Raw genomic sequence first — 17,854 nt, 5'->3', positions numbered from 1 at the left:
AAATGGAAATATAATAAATGTAAACAAGAGGTGGATTAAAAAACATTGTCATGGGCAGGGATATGTGAACAGAATCTCTTTTTGCACCAAATAACTGAAGATCCATAAAAGAGAGTTAGAAACTATTACCCAGTAATTACCAAACACAAAACTGGAAATACTGATTTAGAAACAGAATCAAATATGATTTCTATCTCAAAATGGATTTCCACATACTTACTTTGCATTCACACACAGTACAAGGGTCCCTTTTCCAGGTTTCGTTGCTGGAATATGATTTACCCTTTTCATCAGTGCAATCGGTTTTACTGAGGCGTGATTCAAGTTTTTTTATCTATAAGTATTAAAAAAAAAAATGAATAAAAGCAAAGTTTTTATTTGTGCAAATTATTCTGTCTTCTCTCTTATGCTATGCCATCCATGATAGGTTTTTCTTCTGACTATCTAGTTTGCATAATGCTAAAAAACTGGAAATGTGTAACGAATATGTAAACAGCCTTTCAAAGGAAAACTAACAAAGGATACATCTTTCCTACCATTGGAATATACATCTTGAACATACAAAGACAAGCAAACTACATCTATATATGTAAGGCAAATATAGGCAAACTAAGGTGAATATAAACTTTCCAAAATGTCTGAATGAAAAGGAGGTTAAAAAAAAAACATAACCTTAATTAAAAAAGTTATCTTGGATCTTTGACTGTATTTTTTTTTTCTTAATGATGAAAAATAGGGGTTATATGATTAGTATAGCTTGCTGGTTGTGTGCCACTTGGGAACAGTAAAGGAACCATCTTTAAAAATCCCTTGGTCTTTTTGACATCCAAAAAGGACAGAAAAACAGACTGAAATGTAGTAAGACTTAACTTGGCCTACCAAAGCATTTCCACTGTCAGAGCGCTCATTGATGATGAGTGTAACAATGATTAAATAATGCCATCAAAGATGGAAGCAATCTGCTATGTAAATAAATACACGATGTATATTTATAAATAACATTGAAAAGCTGGAACTTAATTTTCTAGGCAAAATCTTTGGCCTATTTTGGATTTATTTGTCCTATACAGTATACATTTTTGAAACCAAGTTCTGATATTATTTTGATATTGAGTCATTATGTCTGAATTATTCTGAATAAGGAGGCTATGCTGCATCGTAAAAGTAAGCGATCTATATTTTAACTATGTTCATGGCAATCTGGCATATGATTTTGTATCGACTCCACATTTCAATCATAGTTTTACTTAGATTCTATGCATTTCAGATAAGAAAAAAAGATTTTTTTCAACTACACAGACAAATTTTTAGAGCAAGACTAATCTCATGTTTAGAATACAATGGTTACAGAAAGCTTCAGGTTCAAAAGTCAAAAAGATCTATAGAACAGATCAAAGAATATTTTAATATGATTTCAGAAGAATATAGAAATAAAGAATAATAACACACCATGTTCTGTGTTGTGTTTTGTTTGAGATACTATGTGGTGGTTTTTGGCTGCAGTGGATGTCTAAATATTAAAAACATAAGACAAGTGATGTTAGGAGAACATTATAAATTAAATCTAGAATTAGAAACTATTCAGTATAGCACCTTACCTGGTTTCTGAGGCTTGAAATAGTTTTTTGCATTTCCAAAACAAATTCTTTGAAGTCATTCACTATGGGCATGTTTGCATTTTCATCAGATGCTGAGGTGGCATTACGAAAATATTTACTCTGTTTCATAGAACTGCAAGAAATTGATACCATGTCAGGATATTTACCTAGCTCATTTCTATTTGTCTAGATATTTTAGAACACTTAGCACAAATGTAAAGAAGAGGAACCAACAAGTGTAGGCAGTTGGCCACACTGAACACCAGTGAGCCACAACAGTACACCAGACCCACCAGTGCTGAAGACAGCCTCAGGTCAGGTGAGTTATGGATTACTGTTGAGGTCACTAGTGACAGTGAATTTCTTCTGCTGAGAAGAATAATGTATGTATACAATGCATGGGGAAACACGAAGTTGTCATCTGTGACACTGTAGAGCATCACCTTAAAATCATTGGGAAAAGAGCCCTGGAATCTCTTGAGCCTTAAATAGGAAAGCAGACTAAACTGAAAGAGCTTTAAAAAGTGTTACTTCAAAACATGAAATTCACCTTTCACATTAAGATTCATAGTTTTCTCCTCTATTTACTCATTAGCAAACAATGTATTTAAAGAAATGTCTTTAAAAAGAAGTTGGTTTTCATAAACAAATGAGAAAAAGTGCTTTTATATATAGACACATTCCTGTGTCCAATTTAATTAACGTTTGAAATGAATGCTGTTTATCATAGACAAAGTCTAGAGTACTCTGACTACAGCACTTTCTAGCACTTTTCTGGTAAGTGTCATACAACACTAACTTGTGTTACTCGATTCCGTCTGTTGATGGGAAAAATGTATACAGTTATGAAAGTAACTGTCTGTAATATATAATATATTATTTGGCAAGACTTAAAAAATGAATGTATTCAAAACCAGGAAAACACTAATTACATTTATTACATTAAGATCTCTGAGTCCATACAAGCATTCCTATTCTGTTAGCATGTCTTCCCCAGAGCTAAGGGATACCCAAAGAATGAACAGGCAAAGTACTCTTTTCTATATTAGGACTCATGATTTATCTTCCTGTATAAATTAAAACTGCACTTATTGGCAGGTGTTCAAGCTACTTAGTTTCACATAGTTTTTCATCTAAATTAAAGAAAAAGAACTCAAAACAACATAACATGCCAAAATTCGAGTAAACCAGCTGCTATTTTGTAACTAAATGTTTAATCTTCTCCACCTGCTTATGTTATTGAAAATGAGGAAAAAAGAAAAAAAGATCTCACCAGAAATGTAATTTAAATACAATGAGCATAAGAATTGACAAGAATGTTAAAAAAATGTTGTTGCTCTAGCTTTATATATGCTTTAAATAAAGTATTGTAAATTTACAGTTTTGTAGTCCTAATCAGTACTTTAACTGTTGTAGATCTTTGAGCTTCATTTCTGAAAAAGTTAACAGCATGTTAACAAAAACACGCTGTTTCTCAGACACATGTTTATATTTTCTTGCTTACATTTTTATGCAATTTAACCCTTCTGCAGCTTTATAATTATGAGACTAATTTCTTTAAAAAAATGAATTACTTTAATTTGTAAATTCAATGGCTTCTAACTGTTCACTTGCATAGCCACATGAAATATCCTCATTCAAGGGTTTCTTCCAATGACCCTTTCTTTTCTTTTTCTATTGTCTCTAAGTAAGCTTAGACTTAGCTACTGCCTTTTCTTGTTTAAGATTAGAAACCTTTTACCCTTAACATCTAAAGGCTTTGTTTCTTTAGGACAGCTTCCTACCAATTAGGAGAAATATAATGCTGGTGTATCTTCAGTACATTCACTTGAATATTTGAAACTGCTGAAATAAACATAACTTTCTAAATATCTGTCCAGATAATTTTCTTGCCTTGAGTGGGTAGACTGGCTGAATATGAACCAATGTTCTTCTCAGTCAAGCAGATAATTTTATTTGCTAAAAGAACACATATATATGGAAACAATGAAGAATGTTCAGTTAAATAAGAGAGTGAGGTATCTCCATTTATATTCTTTATAAAGTGTCCAAGCGGAACTCATTTCATCACACTAATTCAAAGATAACTTTTGGTTCCTTGGAGACTGTAGGGACACTATGTAGATTATTTGTGACACTGTGGTTTACTTCCTTGCTAGAGTATTTTGAGGACTATAGAGTTATAAACAGCATTGTCTCTCTGCAGCACCCCTGCCCTCCACTCCTGCTTTGAGGTACTAGAAGCAATCTCTACTATCATAATAAATTTTTATGTTAGTGTTATCAACACTTGGTTTCCTCTTACTTCTACAGGAGGACCTGGCAGCTCTAAGCAGAAAAGGAAGCAATTTAGTTTGGTTCCTGCAGGCACAGCAGGGCTGTGGGATTCCAAATTCCCCAAATTACACTTTACTACTGGCTGTTTTTCCTGTAAAGCATAGGAAGAAGAACTATACTGTGTCACACACAAAGAGACTTACACAATTTTGAGCTTGAAAAGAAACTGATTTACTGTTAGTGGCTATGCAGAAGTGTCAGAATGAAATACATCAATGATAAACTGAAGAAAGCAGAGACTGGAAAAAAAGCGGTATGCACTTGCAAAGAAATCCCTCAGTTTCATTCCATTTTGAAAACAAATGCTTTCTCTTACTTTAAAAACAAAACAAAACAAAACAAACAAAAAAACCCCCTCACCTTACTGTTTTGGACATTTTCATTTTCTTCAAGGGCTTGTCCTCTTGAAAGCTGTAGTCAAGAGAACGTCTTCCCCGAAAGTGATATGAAAATGCATTAAACTGTCCTCTAGTTCTACAGTCTGAAATTAAGCAAGGAATTAAACATTACAAGCCATACTATCACCAGTTAATATATTTTCACAGTATCTTCTGAATTGGCAAAGGTATATCCCTATGGAATCAGATTGAAGGCAACTGAATATCTCTGAGGGATGCAATACTTAAGTCAGCTGGAAGTAGAAAATTTTATTATCCACAGACCATTTTTTTGCTATGAAACAAAGCAATTTTTTATATTTTTTTTTTTCACAAATATATCACTGCTACTTTAACCATCCTTTTCATATCCAAAATTTCCACTCTCTTGGCTTTTAATTATTTTCTTCTTTTGGAATGAGATAGTTACATATGGAGGAAAACAATAATAGAAAAAACAGCCTGTTGCTTTCTCATCTATTCCAGGTTTGTTATATTTGGCATTTGAAAGAGAATATTTAATTAAACCCTGGAGAACATTTGCACTATGTACAAAGTTAAGAGATTCGAAGGTATCACCAGTCACTAAGAACTAAAACACTTTATTTGGTAGAGTAGAAGTCTCAAGCCTGAGAACAATTATAACAGAAATTTTCTCCTAAGATCCAAAGAGGATGACTTCACAGGATGAAGTATGTCTTTCCAGTTATTATTTAGCCTTCCAAAAACACTGAGTATTTGAAAGGATTCCCATAAAAAAAAATGGAACAGCACTTTGGAGAGGAGAGAATTAGAAAATAGAAGTTTTCTTATTTCTGTTTGCAGAAGCTTTAAAAACAAAAAGTCATCATGGGCCAGGGTGTTGCACAAACCAACAGCGTATTCAACTATTACAAGCAAAGAGTCTGCTAACATAACAGAATGGAAAGCTGAATAACAGGATATATTATCCCAGTTAAGTCTGGTATTAGCAGAATGAGCAATGAAAGCAACTGAATAGGGGAAGAAGATATTTTCTCTGATGTTTCTCTTAACATGCAGCAGAACAAGTTTATTCAAAAAGGCAGTAACATCTTAGCAAATATTCTTTTGGATTTAGCAATACCTACACCAAATACTTAAAAGTATTAACACAAATCATTGCACACACAAGTTTCAGGTCAAGAAAGAGTCTCAAAACACTGTTGAACTGAGCAACATGAAAAACGAATGTAAAGTTCTTGTCCCATGTAAATTAAACAAATAATATATTGGTTGCTCTGTGCTTATATGAAAATATGTATCTTGGACTATTTTTATTGTTTTTGACTTCTATTTAAGTAAGACTTCTCATCTGTTACTTTAAAAAAAAAAAAAAAAACTGTTTGTTCATGGTTTGATATTAATGAAGACGGGGAAAAAGTAAGACCGACAAAAAAAGCCCTGATTAATTTTCAATTCGAAAGCAGTACCTGCAAATCATTCTTGAACAGTTTATCCACTCAGTTTTCCTTCCATTTTCCTTCCTTGCAGCTTGTTCCCTCCTTGATTAAATTTATTCTCTTCCTCCTATAATAAATGCAGCACTAAAGAACTACATGATATTGGCTGCCAACATATTGTTCATTCTTCTTGTGTGTTCTGCTGCTTCTCACATAAACGTCTTGCTGCTCACTCAGAAACTAAGCTCTTTCAGATGGGAACAGACTGCTGTGTCTGTAAGATACTTGCCATGAAGACATTTTTGATTACCCCTAGATACTTCTATATTTAGTGTGATGAGAAAAGGGTCACTCTGAAGGGTCACTGGAGAAAGAACTAGTTTTGGTCAGAAGAAATTTTTTCTTAAAGCAATCTGTTGCTTAAAATTTTCCTGAATGCCATAGAAATTTTAGTTTCTTTTGGAAGTCATTTCTGAAAAAAAAAAAAAAATTCTCCTTTCTTTAATCGCTGCTAAGGTCTTCTCTAGATTTTTCTTTGATACAAAAGCGCAATGGCCTATTCTTTATTTCTAATCCTAAACTGGTGTTTACAATCAAAGCACCAAAATCCTGGGAAGATTTTAGCACCTTACACTGATAAATATGAGAAACATATGTTCAGGGGCAACTGAAGGTGTACCCAGACCTGACATTTCTGTACTTTTTAAGGACTTAAAAGTGTCAACTTGCCAAATGAACAACTCTAGTTCTTGGTTTCAGTTTCAGAGGAATAAGGGAGAAAATTGTTATTGCTGAGAGTTGCAGGATAAAATGCTTTAGCTTTCAGAAAGACTTAAACAAGAAGTTTATGTGTATATATATATATATATATGTATTATATATGTATATTAACACCTTATCAGTACTGGCAACTGAGAATCAGCCTAAAGTTCTGCTTTTCTTTTCAGTCTACCTAAAATTTGCCCAAATTAGCTATAACCCGTCCAATTCATTTTCTTTACAAAAGATGAACAGGAAAATAAATGAGAGCCTTAGGTTCTTAAAAAGACAAAACAAAACAAAACAAAACAAAAAACACAAGGCAAGGCAAATACAATCTTCTCAGAAGAAAAATTAAACAGGACTATTTAGAAAGTTATGCAGATTAAAACCACATATCTTTGGACTACAAAGAACAGTCAGAAAAGGTGGATTCAGACAGACAGATAATACTTGGACTAAATAGAAATTTGTAAAGTAAGGGACCCCAAGAACTGATCTGCACATAAGACTGTGATGGTATGAGTGTCTGAGAAAGATAGTAACAGTTCACAAATAAAGAGACTCAGTCTGCCTTGTTTTGTTACAAATCACTGAGACACCTACATTAAGATGCTTTCCTACAAATGCTTCTTTTACAGTCAATGGACATAGACAAAGGCAAAGTAAAAAGGAGATTGCAGCCTGAATTGTCCTGTAGAAACACCTCTTTCTCTATTGCCTGCAGTAGACTTCAAGAGACTGGGGTCTTACCTCTGGGGTTCAGGAGTGTTTAAATGGAATAAATGTCAGCCTACTGCTTCCCCTTGCTTTTCACTAGCTACAGAAACTACTGGCATGAAAATCCTGCTAGCAAAGATGCAGTACTGTCAGAGAACAGAACTGTAGAACTGTATGTTACTCAACATAGGCAGAAAAAATAATTTTATTGATTTGGATGAAATATTAATATATATATATACATTGATTCTCTTAATAAAATGTGTTATCATGCAGATATGATGGACTATAATAAACAAAATTCAGTTCAAAGAAAAAATAAGGTTTTTAAATGGTCTTAAAAGGTCTTTAAATCTCAGACCATGGAACTTCGTTTTAGTAGTCTGATATACTTAGAAGTTTTCTGAGGCTAATAGACACTGTCTTTAAATGTACATTTAAATGTAAGAAGATACATTTAACCGTAGAAGACACATATAAATAAGATATGACAAAAGCAAACCCCAAGATCTGTGTGAAATGAAAACATGCCCAGGCATGAATTGCATTTTGAAATTTTGAAGATCTCTTGGTAAACAATTTTCAATGTTGCAGAAGAACTTGCAGTCTCACCCCGAGACTGCTGTTAACATTTTGAAATTTGTAAAGTCTTCCACAACATTTAGTGCCTAGCCCAGTGTTACTTGGTATTTCCATTGAAGACAAAAGGGCATAATAAGAACATAATAAGATATAATACTAGAAGTAAAAGTCAGACAAGCTGTAGCTTGGAATAAAGCACAATAGTTAAAACAAATAGTTGATGCCTTTCTGAAAGCCATGCTTAAATTAAAGAGATTAATGTGGTCAATACAAACATAAACTATGACATAATTCGTGGTCTGGTCTTAAAATGCAAGAATCCATAAATTTAGGTCTATCCCACTGGAAGACCACATATAAATGGACTCAGAGGAAGTATGTGTCTGAACCAGTGGGATTTAAATATGTTTAATCCTAATTTCTATAACAGTGTTTTCCAGAATTAATCCAAAAAGAACATTATCTGATTCAGAAGATATTTTGGTTGCTAACTGACAAACTGTTAAGGAAAATTGTCTTCATAAACCAGTTTATGCTTAGGGGGATAAATTGTGCCTTGAATGAATCACTTCCTACTGGGTTATTATTTGACATAAAACAAAAGATTAAAGATATTTTTCATTTTGATTTATAAAAATTGTGCAAAACTTTTAAAGACTCACAATGGAAAAGATTTCCACTTTACATATTTGGAGTAAAACCATGTTTCCATTTGAGCCACTATCTGTTTGCACGTAATCTCCAGACTTCTTTTTTTTTCACATAATTCATCTCAGAAACATTTGTCGTGTTCAGAATAATATGCTCATCTTTGAGGGAAGAGATAAAAAAGTGGAAATAAAAAGTCAGTAACAGTAATCACAGAAACTATACTGAGTACTTTTTTAAAAAGTCCTTTTTACGCTAAGCCTGAAAAAAAGCACCAAAAGTGCTTCTTTGGAAAATCTGAAGTTTGGATGCTCTTTGCTGAAACAAAGAGCTGCAGTAATTCTTCAGTAACTTCTGTCTCCAACCATATAGATCTATTTCCAACAATATAAAGAAAGATAGAAAGTGAAGGAAACCAGAAGAAAGTCTTGTGTACTTCAGTGGAATTCATGCTTTTTTTTCCACACCATAAACTAGTAATTCTGTTGTATGATTTGTTAACTGAAATGTAAAGGTAATCTGGTATTGTTATTATAAAAAGGAATAATGTTCTGCTTTATAAGAAACAAACACTGGCTTTACTCAAGAAATCTAAGAAGTAGCTTTTTGTAACTAAGAAGTTCTTCTATTCTTCATGTGGAAAAGTATTTTGACTTTAACAAAACAGGAAGGATAACAAAAACAGATGTGTTTTTTAACCAAACTAAAACAGCTGAACATATGGGTCACTTATTAAACATACATAAAGTGCAATGATATAATATTCTGTATTCTACTTTTTAACTCAGTAAACTCTAGAAGAATTTTAATTATAAAATGAGTAGTATTTTAAATGTGGAAAATGAATATGGTTTATATTTTTTTTTCTTCTAAATAAACAAACAATAGTAATAAATTCAAAGAAACAGTACTGGACAATCATCAGTTTAAAAGCTAAACTGTGCAACATCTTCGAACAGTAAATCTCTCTTTTTGTTTGTTTGTTTGTTTTACACTTTTAATGACACTTGAGTTTATTGTCATGGTAAAGACATAATAGAACAATTCTTCATTAGTAACTGTGTCTGTACTAGGTTGAAGGGACATCCTCCATCAGTTTACATTTTACAGTTAAACTGTAAAATTCTTAAATTCTGAGATGTGTCACCAACGGACGCTCTGTTCCTCAGGATAATTACATTTTTTCCAAAGGAATTAAACAGGCACAACTAAAAGAGTGTAACTGCTTTCTCAGAAGTACAATCCACTGGTTCTTCATCCATGCACATCTTTTCACTGAATTTCACTAGCTCATTCAGCAGCAGTAAATCCAAAACAATCAGCAGAAGAAAAGATGAACATCTCAGATCAGAGTATCTCAGATCCAGATACCTCTCATCAGTGTTTCCACACGCTACTGGTATTGAAAGTGAGGTTTTTACTAAGTAAATTTTAAGATACTAATAATCATCAACAGATAATACCATTATCCTCTTTAATAAGAGCAAGTTTTTTTTTTTTTTTTTTTTTTTTTTTTTTACAGTTAGTAATTTGTTTGATGGTAATTTCTAGATGAGCAGAGTTCCACAGAAAAATTCCTTACAGGTGTTGCACAAGGGTCATAACAATCCCATGCAGTGGTATAGGCTTCAGGAAGAGTGGCAGCTGGAATACTGCCTGACAGAAAAGGACCTGGGGGTGCTGTTCAACAGCCGGCTGAACAAGAGCCAGCAGTGTGCCCAGGGGACCAAGAAGGCCAACAGCATTCTGGTCTGCATCAGAAATAGTGTGGTCAGAAGGACTAGAGATGTGACTGTCCCCTTCTATATGGCACTTGTGATACTGCACATTGAGTACTGTGTTCAGTTTTGGTTCACTCACTACAAGAAAGATATTGAGTTGCTGGAATGCATTCAAAGAAGAGCAATGAAGCTGGTAAAGGGACTAAAAAACAAGACATGAGGAGCAGATCAGGGAACTGGGCTCAGGGAACTTAGTTTATTCCAGAAGAAAGGATCTTGTGTGGAGACCTCATAGCTCTCTACAACTACCTGAAAAGAGTTAGAAGCAGCAAAGTTGTCAGTCTTTTCTCAGGTGAGAAGTGATATGAGGAAAACAGCCTCAAGTTGTACCTGGGGAGGTTTAGATTGGATATGAGGAAGAATTTCTTCATGTAAAGGGTGGTTAGGTATCAGAACAGGCTGCCCAGTAAGGTGGTGGAGTTGCTACCTCTGGAGGTACTTAAAAGATGTGGCATTTAGAGATGTGGTTTAGCAGTGAACTTGGTATTGTTAGGTTGATGGTTGGACTCAATGATCTTAAGGGTCTTTTCCAACCTAAATAATTATATTCTATGAAATTCCTGAATCTACTTTTTCAGCCATGAAGATAACAATTAAGTTTCATCATGAGAAGATAATACTGTCAAGGAGAGCTCAACAGAGAGATGTCGTTGTCCTCTGAAGAATGTTGTTGTTGATGCTACTGCAAATCATTCCATAAATCTGTGTGATGCAGAAGATTCTCTTGGGAAGGGATCTTCTAACTGTGTGAAAGATGCAGTGACATCTGATGTGCCGATGCTTAAAGAGAGGTCATTCTGAAAATCTGTATGCAACATGGGTTAGAGGCCAATATTTTGGCTACCAAGCAGCATGAGATTCTCAATTTCTTTTGCTACATGACAACAGTGCTAAGTAAACTCTGTTTCTGGGGAAAACTCCGCCTATTGCTGAAGAAAAAGTTTTCCCACTGTCCTAACTGTTGCAGAAGGTGGCAATGAACAGGAATGTTTGTCCACAAAAAGAGGAAGATGGGAAAGCACTTATCTACAACATGCACTGCTCAAATCTATGATTACCATGTGTAATTTAATATATGAATGATCACTCATTAAACAAGGGTGGTGGTAGCTGTTTCGTATCTTATTTCATTATTAACAAGCAAGGAACATTATTACACTTCTTTCCTTTAAGGCTTTGCAGTTACAGGAGATAAAAAGGTTATCTCAAAGAGATTGTTCAGCATGAAAGCTGATCAGCAACAAGAGAGAATCCATCCCTTGGTAGAACGTCAGATGAATAGACAACTCCTTAAAGAGGACACTTCAGTAAATAAGAATCTTCCTCACTCTTTTTTTTTTTCTCTTGGGAAGTTAAATAGTAATGTGCTCCAAATCTGAGTTTGTAACCATGCAATATATCTTAACAAAAAGTGAACATGAATCAAATATCTTCTTAAAATAAAATGAACAAACACCAAACAAAGCATACATTAATACACCAAAATCCACCTGTATACTGACCTTCACAGCAATCTTGCCACATCCTGAGATCCAGCTTAGGAATATCTTCACAGCTACTATATCCATGTGGGAATTCAGCCACCTTAAAGACATCATGTTGTACCCGGGTTATGTTGTCACCATTGTCACACAAAACTCTGGCAAGAGATGTCTGCTTGATCTGAGTGAGCTGAGCAGGCGTGAATACACCTGGGTTCTCATACCATAACCTGTAATCTCACAGAAAAGACAGGTTTGCTAGTGAAAAAAAAAATACAAAACATGCACAGATTTTGCAATACTGTATTCAGAATTAAATTAATTATTCTGTAGATCCCATTACCAGATATCTTTACATGAAAAGAAAAGAAAAGAAAAGAAAAGAGAAGAGAAGAGAAGAGAAGAGAAGAGAAGAGAAGAGAAGAGAAGAGAAGAGAAGAGAAGAGAAAGCAGAGAAAAGAAAAAAGAAAGAAAAAAGAAAAGAAAAGAAAAGAAAAGAAAAGAAAAGAAAAGAAAAGAAAAGAAAAGAAAAGAAAAGAAAAGAAAAGAAAAGAAAAGAAAAGAAAAGAAAAGAAAAGAAGAAAAGAAAAGAAAAGAAAAGAAAAGAAAAGAAAAGAAAAGAAAAGAAAAGAAAAGAAAAGAAAAGAAAACAGAAGAGAAGAGAAGAGAAGAGAAGAGAAGAGAAGAGAAGAGAAGAGAAAGCAGAGAAAAGAAAAAAGAAAAGAAGAAAAAAGAAAAGAAAAGAAAAGAAAAGAAAAGAAAAGAAAAGAAAAGAAAAGAAAAGAAAAGAAAAAAAGAAAAGAAAAGAAAAGAAAAGAAAAGAAAAGAAAAGAAAAGAAAAGAAAAGAAAAGAAAAGAAAAGAAAAGAAAAAAGAAAAAAAGAAAAGAAAAAGAAAAAGAAAAGAAAAGAAAAGAAAAGAAAAGAAAAGAAAAGAAAAGAAAAGAGAAAAGAAAAGAAAAGAAAAGAAAAGAAAAGAAAAGAAAAGAAAAGAAAAGAAAAGAAAAGAAAAGAAAAGAAAAGAAAAGAAAAGAATAGTTCAGTTGGAAGGGACCTTCAAATATCATCTAGTCCACTGTCTGACTTCTTCAGGACTAACCAAAAGGTAAAGCATATCAATGAGGGCATTGTCCAAATGCCTCTTGAACACTGACAGGCCTGAGGCATCAGCCACCTCTCTAGAAAGCCTTTTCCAATGTTTGACCACCCTCAGTGTAAGGAAATTTTTCCTAATGCTCCGTCTGACCCTCCTCTGGCACAGCTCTGTGCCGTTCCCTCATGTCCTGTCATCGGTGACCAGGGAGCAGAGACCGGCACCTCCCTCTGTGCGTCCCCTCCTCAGGGAGCTGCAAGGAGCAGTAAGGCCACCTCTCGGCCTCCTCTTCTCCAGACTGGGCAACCCCAGGGTCCTCAGCCTCTCCTCACAGGACATGCCTTCCAGCCCTGTTATCAGCTTTGTTGACCTCATCTGGATGCTTTCAAGTATCTTAACATCTTTTTTATATTGTGGAGCCCAGAAACACACACAATGTTTAAGGTGATGCCGTACATAACTCTTTGGATTTGCATCAGCCTGAGCCCATGCTCCTTGGTTCTTTGGCCATAATGGGCACATAATGGAATGTATCTGAAGGTGTGATCTAGATGCCTAAAGGTAAGTGCTTGGTGTCACTTCAACCCCACTTTGTGTTGGGCTGAAACTCTGAAAGGGCCCAATTTGTCAACAAAATCTTTGACATATTTTCTTGTTCCATTTTAATGTCTTGGATACCTTCAGACATCTAAAATGGGTAGATTTAGACATCATCTAGACTACCAGGTTCAAGGTTCTTTTAGGGTAGTTTTAGATTACCATAGATTTCTTTTTCCAGACAACTTTCCTATGGGTAAAATATATATATATATATAGAATTGCTGAGAAGATAAGAGAATGGCTAATCTACACATATTTTAAGATTAAGATAACTGAGATTGTTAAATTTACTACAGAAATTTATTGTATCATTTTCATAAGGTGTTGGATAGTAGCCAATGCAATTCCAAGCACCAGGATCAGATAAACAGATTAAGAAATCTCCATCTTGACATGAAATTAGGCCCACTTCAAACATTACTCCTTTTCCCTGCACAGGCACATTTGTTTTGCATGGTGCTGACAGCTTTGATCCTCTGCCCATTGTGAGGGTTTTTCAAAGTGAGAGATGCTTTCATTATGTCTAATAATATTTTACTATTTGCTGGCAGGTTGCTTCAAAATATTTGTATTCTTTGGACAGCAGAGTCCCATTTCCTAAATATTAAATGTTTTCCTATAGTTACTAAATATTGTTTCAGGGAAGGGGAGAGAAATTTTTTGCTGGAAAAATGCACACAGACACACAAAAAAGCAAAATCATTATACTGTTGTGACACAAATAGGTACTTGTCATCAGCAATCTGGAGCACATACTACATATATTTCTACTTTTACTCTCTCTGCCTCCAGGCACGATATTTTTATGTTTCACAGCTTAATGTTTAAACAGATTTTATATAAGAAAGTTGTTTTTACAAAAAAAAAAAAGCATACAAAAAGACTTTTGCTATTGACTACAGAAATAAAAAAAGCCTTTATACTACCTTAAGTAGCAATTCTATAACTAACATAAAGCAAATAATATTAGATAATGTAAATCACATCTAATTTCCTAATTCATCCTCTATTTCTTTTTCAGCTAGGACAGAACTAATCAGTACTAGTCTTTCAACTGTCATGCCATGTAAAAAACAGGATTGTAGGTCACAAATGATGTCAAAATGAGGAAAATGTTGACTTTCAAATTCCAAATGTGTATGCCGAATCTACCCAGAGGAGTTCTGCCTGCTGTAACAAATGCAATGATCTTTTTTTTTTTTTTTATTCATTTATTTTTATTCCTGGTACTGTAGAAACTCACAATGAGAAACTGTTCATAATTTGCATGTAAAGTAATTTAAGAACAATTATTCAGTTGTGTACTTGGGGACAACCTGTCTGCTTTTAATGCACTTTAAGTGCACAGACTACTTCTATTGAAATGTATGGTGTGGTCACCTACACAGAAAAGTACTTTTTCAACCTAAGCTTAGCAGCAGAGATGATGAAAGGGTCTCAACCATCCCAATTTCTCTGCAAATAAAATAATTAAACACTAATAAAAGACAAGTAACACCCACTTTGCAGAAACTTAAGTGACTTGAATAACTGGTAACAGGAAAATCACGAATGAACTTCTAGCTTCCAGAACCGTGCTTGATCAGCATATGTTGGCTGTGGTGTTTTTTGGACCTCAGTACGACACATTCATCATAAAAAGTAATAGATTTAAAAAATGAATTAATCACAGATTGTAACAAAGTTTTAAACCTCATTTCTTCACCTTTCCAGTGAAAATAAGAAATGTGGTTTGATCTTGAAACAAGACATTGCAACTACTATTAAGCGTCCTCTATTTAAAATTACTTTTGGTTTCCATGGTATTTCAATTTACCTGTCTCCATCCCGAATGCGCCTGAACTGGGTGCTTAACAGACACATCAAAGTTGGCCCCAGTCGGCTCCCTGGAACTAAGTCTTCTACCATTAAAGCAGGAAATAGGTCTATGTTCAGTGGGGAACCATACAACCTATAAAAAGAATAACATGAAGATTTAGTATCAAATATTATTCATTTACAAAAACAAAACAACAGTAAGTAATAAAACTAAGGGGAAAATATATGAATAACACACAATAAAAAATGACAGTGGTAGTGCTACATTTTTTGTGAAGAACCTGTGGTGTACTGCAAGAAATCCAGCAATGTGCATTGCATGTACATGAGTAATAGCATGGGGGACTGTAAGTCTACTCCACAATTTCACTTCTCCCAGTAGATTTCTGTTGATTCCTAATAACTTTCCTTTTCAATAGCTTCTCTTTCCTGCCCCTCTGAACACTTTTACACTACCAAAGACTCATTCTCTTTTATTTTGTGTAGATAAGCAAGAGATGGAAGGTAGCTGAAGGCTTAGTTTCAGACATTGATCCTTCTAAAGAAGACCAGATTACTTGTGATGAAAGATGTACACATGAAAATACAGTGAAAATAGAGTGATTTATATTCCTGTCTTAGTTTAGTTCTTGTTTAGTATGGAATGGATGGAACTGAGCATGTAAATCTTTGCATGAGATTGGCATTAAATATGACCTCACCTTAAAATAACATTCATATTTAGCAGCAGTTATAAAAACAATTGTTTCAAATCAATACTTTCATGAATGCATGCAACTTCATATTGTTCACTGAGATCTAGAAGTGGAGTAATTAACTGCATGTGGGAATTTTCCACATCTATTTCCTGATATGGTTGGAAGTTTCTTAAAAAAAATCTCTTTACCATTTTCTTAACAAATATTTTCTTCCAGATAAGACATTTAGCTACTAATTTCACATACACACTTAGATAATGGATTATTTTTCTTCACCTCAGGCTCACCTGCTAAGTTTCTCCCTGATTTCAGGATTCTTAATTTCATTTTTCAGATCTTCAAAAGTCTGAGCTGAAGAAAGATTACAGTAAACTCTAAAATCATGGTAGGGAGGAATTCCATGATCTCTGCCTCTCTGAATATTCATAGCTGCCAGATCTAAAGCCACAGTACGTGCCATGGAGAAGAGTCTTTCTGTTAACTCTGTATTGAGTAATTGTGATGGGACACGCATCTTACCAGCAACACCAAACAATCCCCTTAGAAGTGGATCAATGCCTCCTTCATTTACAATCCGAAATGGAGAGAAGAATGCCTTATGAAGAGGTAGATGGCCTTGTGGAATAGGTTCAAAATTTTCATCCAGTCGATACAGAAAAGGATTAATGAGTGTGTGACCAAACCTAAAAGCGGCAGTTGCAAACTCATTAGTTATGCCAGAATTAACACTGGGATCATAACCTTTATATTCGCCAAGCATCTTCATGCCTACCTCTCCAAAGATCTTAGGTAGCCAGTGGCTAAATGTTATGTGTTGCATTTCTGCACCAACAATTTTGCGTGTTTCATGATATATTGTGTCACCATCCCAGTGTGGATTGAGTTTCAGTAGCTCTGTGGCAATTCTGTTGTGTTCTCTAAACCACAAGGTGTGGATACTGGTAAGACCCAGCTGTTCATTAGAACGCTGATCACCAGCTAAGAAGCAGGGAATTGGGCTCTCATTTTCATCCCTCATACATTCTGTTGGTGGGCCAGTAGCAAATGGAAGAAGGGGCTTGCCAGATCTTTGTACGATGCCCTGTCTCAGAAGACCCCTTTGACTTGCCAAGTCTCTGATTTCTAGTGCTTCATGGTCTGAACTGCCATACACGTTGGATGCATCAATATATGAAGTCAGCTGGTTGATCTGTTCTCGTGGGTACACAGAATTCATCAAGAGAGATGTCATGCCACTTCCACAAACTGGACTGGAGCGTACAAAAAACATGCAGCGTGCACCATTTCTAACTCTGGGATCATTTGGTGGAATCATAATCGAAAAGCATGGAGGATCATTTGTGCAAACTGAACTGCAATGCTGACCATCTGAAAACCTGGCCTCACTTAGGGCAGCAACGGTGAGGTCAAGGTCGTGATCAAGAAACTGACCCCACTGCATGAGCATGTGAGTGTACTGGTCATCAGGAGTTACAGTTTCAGTTCCAATCAGAGTAGTTGAAACCAGTCGAGGCATTGGGAGTGCATATCCATTAGAGAGCCTCCTGGGTTCGATTCCCCGAGGCAAATTAAATCCATTTTCATAGACTGATTTTAACAGACGTTCAAAGGCTGTCAGAGAAGCGCCCCACATGGGATGCTGCAGGTTGTTGCATGTTCCATCATGTGTCCGGTACTTCTGGTGAAAGCACATATCTGAGCAATTGTTCACTCGTCGATGGGCTGTACAGCCTGAGAGATTAGCTATCAAATTCAAGTACTGTGGGGATACAAGGTCATTATAGTGATAACCTGAAACCAGAAGAAAGAAGAAAGAAAATCAAAGATTTGTAGACTCATGGTCCCCAAAGACCATGCATTTCTTTGGAAAGTTATTTTATAATACTGTATTTTCCACATGATTAATACCCTTACTGTTCAGGAAAAAAAAAAAAAAGAATAAT

General features: G+C 34.9%; 1 protein-coding gene across 2 annotated transcripts in view; it reads right to left on the bottom strand.

Annotated features, from left to right (window-relative positions):
* Window positions 1–17,854, bottom strand: part of PXDN (peroxidasin) — an 87,081-nt gene that overhangs the window by 3,392 nt on the left and 65,835 nt on the right. For both annotated transcript variants that reach the window (XM_040551037.1, XM_040551036.1), the window contains 6 exons: window positions 16,199–17,702; window positions 15,212–15,346; window positions 11,726–11,934; window positions 4,296–4,416; window positions 1,599–1,731; window positions 221–334 (listed from right to left, as the gene is read on the bottom strand). In XM_040551037.1, the coding sequence (XP_040406971.1) occupies window positions 221–334; window positions 1,599–1,731; window positions 4,296–4,416; window positions 11,726–11,934; window positions 15,212–15,346; window positions 16,199–17,702 (2,216 nt within the window). The remainder of the gene's footprint in view (window positions 1–220; window positions 335–1,598; window positions 1,732–4,295; window positions 4,417–11,725; window positions 11,935–15,211; window positions 15,347–16,198; window positions 17,703–17,854) is intronic.

This window comes from Cygnus olor, chromosome 3 (genome assembly GCF_009769625.2).
Source record: "Cygnus olor isolate bCygOlo1 chromosome 3, bCygOlo1.pri.v2, whole genome shotgun sequence".
NCBI classification, from domain to species: Eukaryota; Metazoa; Chordata; class Aves; order Anseriformes; family Anatidae; genus Cygnus; species Cygnus olor.
The sequence above is the reverse complement of the archived record's forward strand: the minus strand, read 5'-3'. Positions and strand labels throughout refer to the sequence as shown.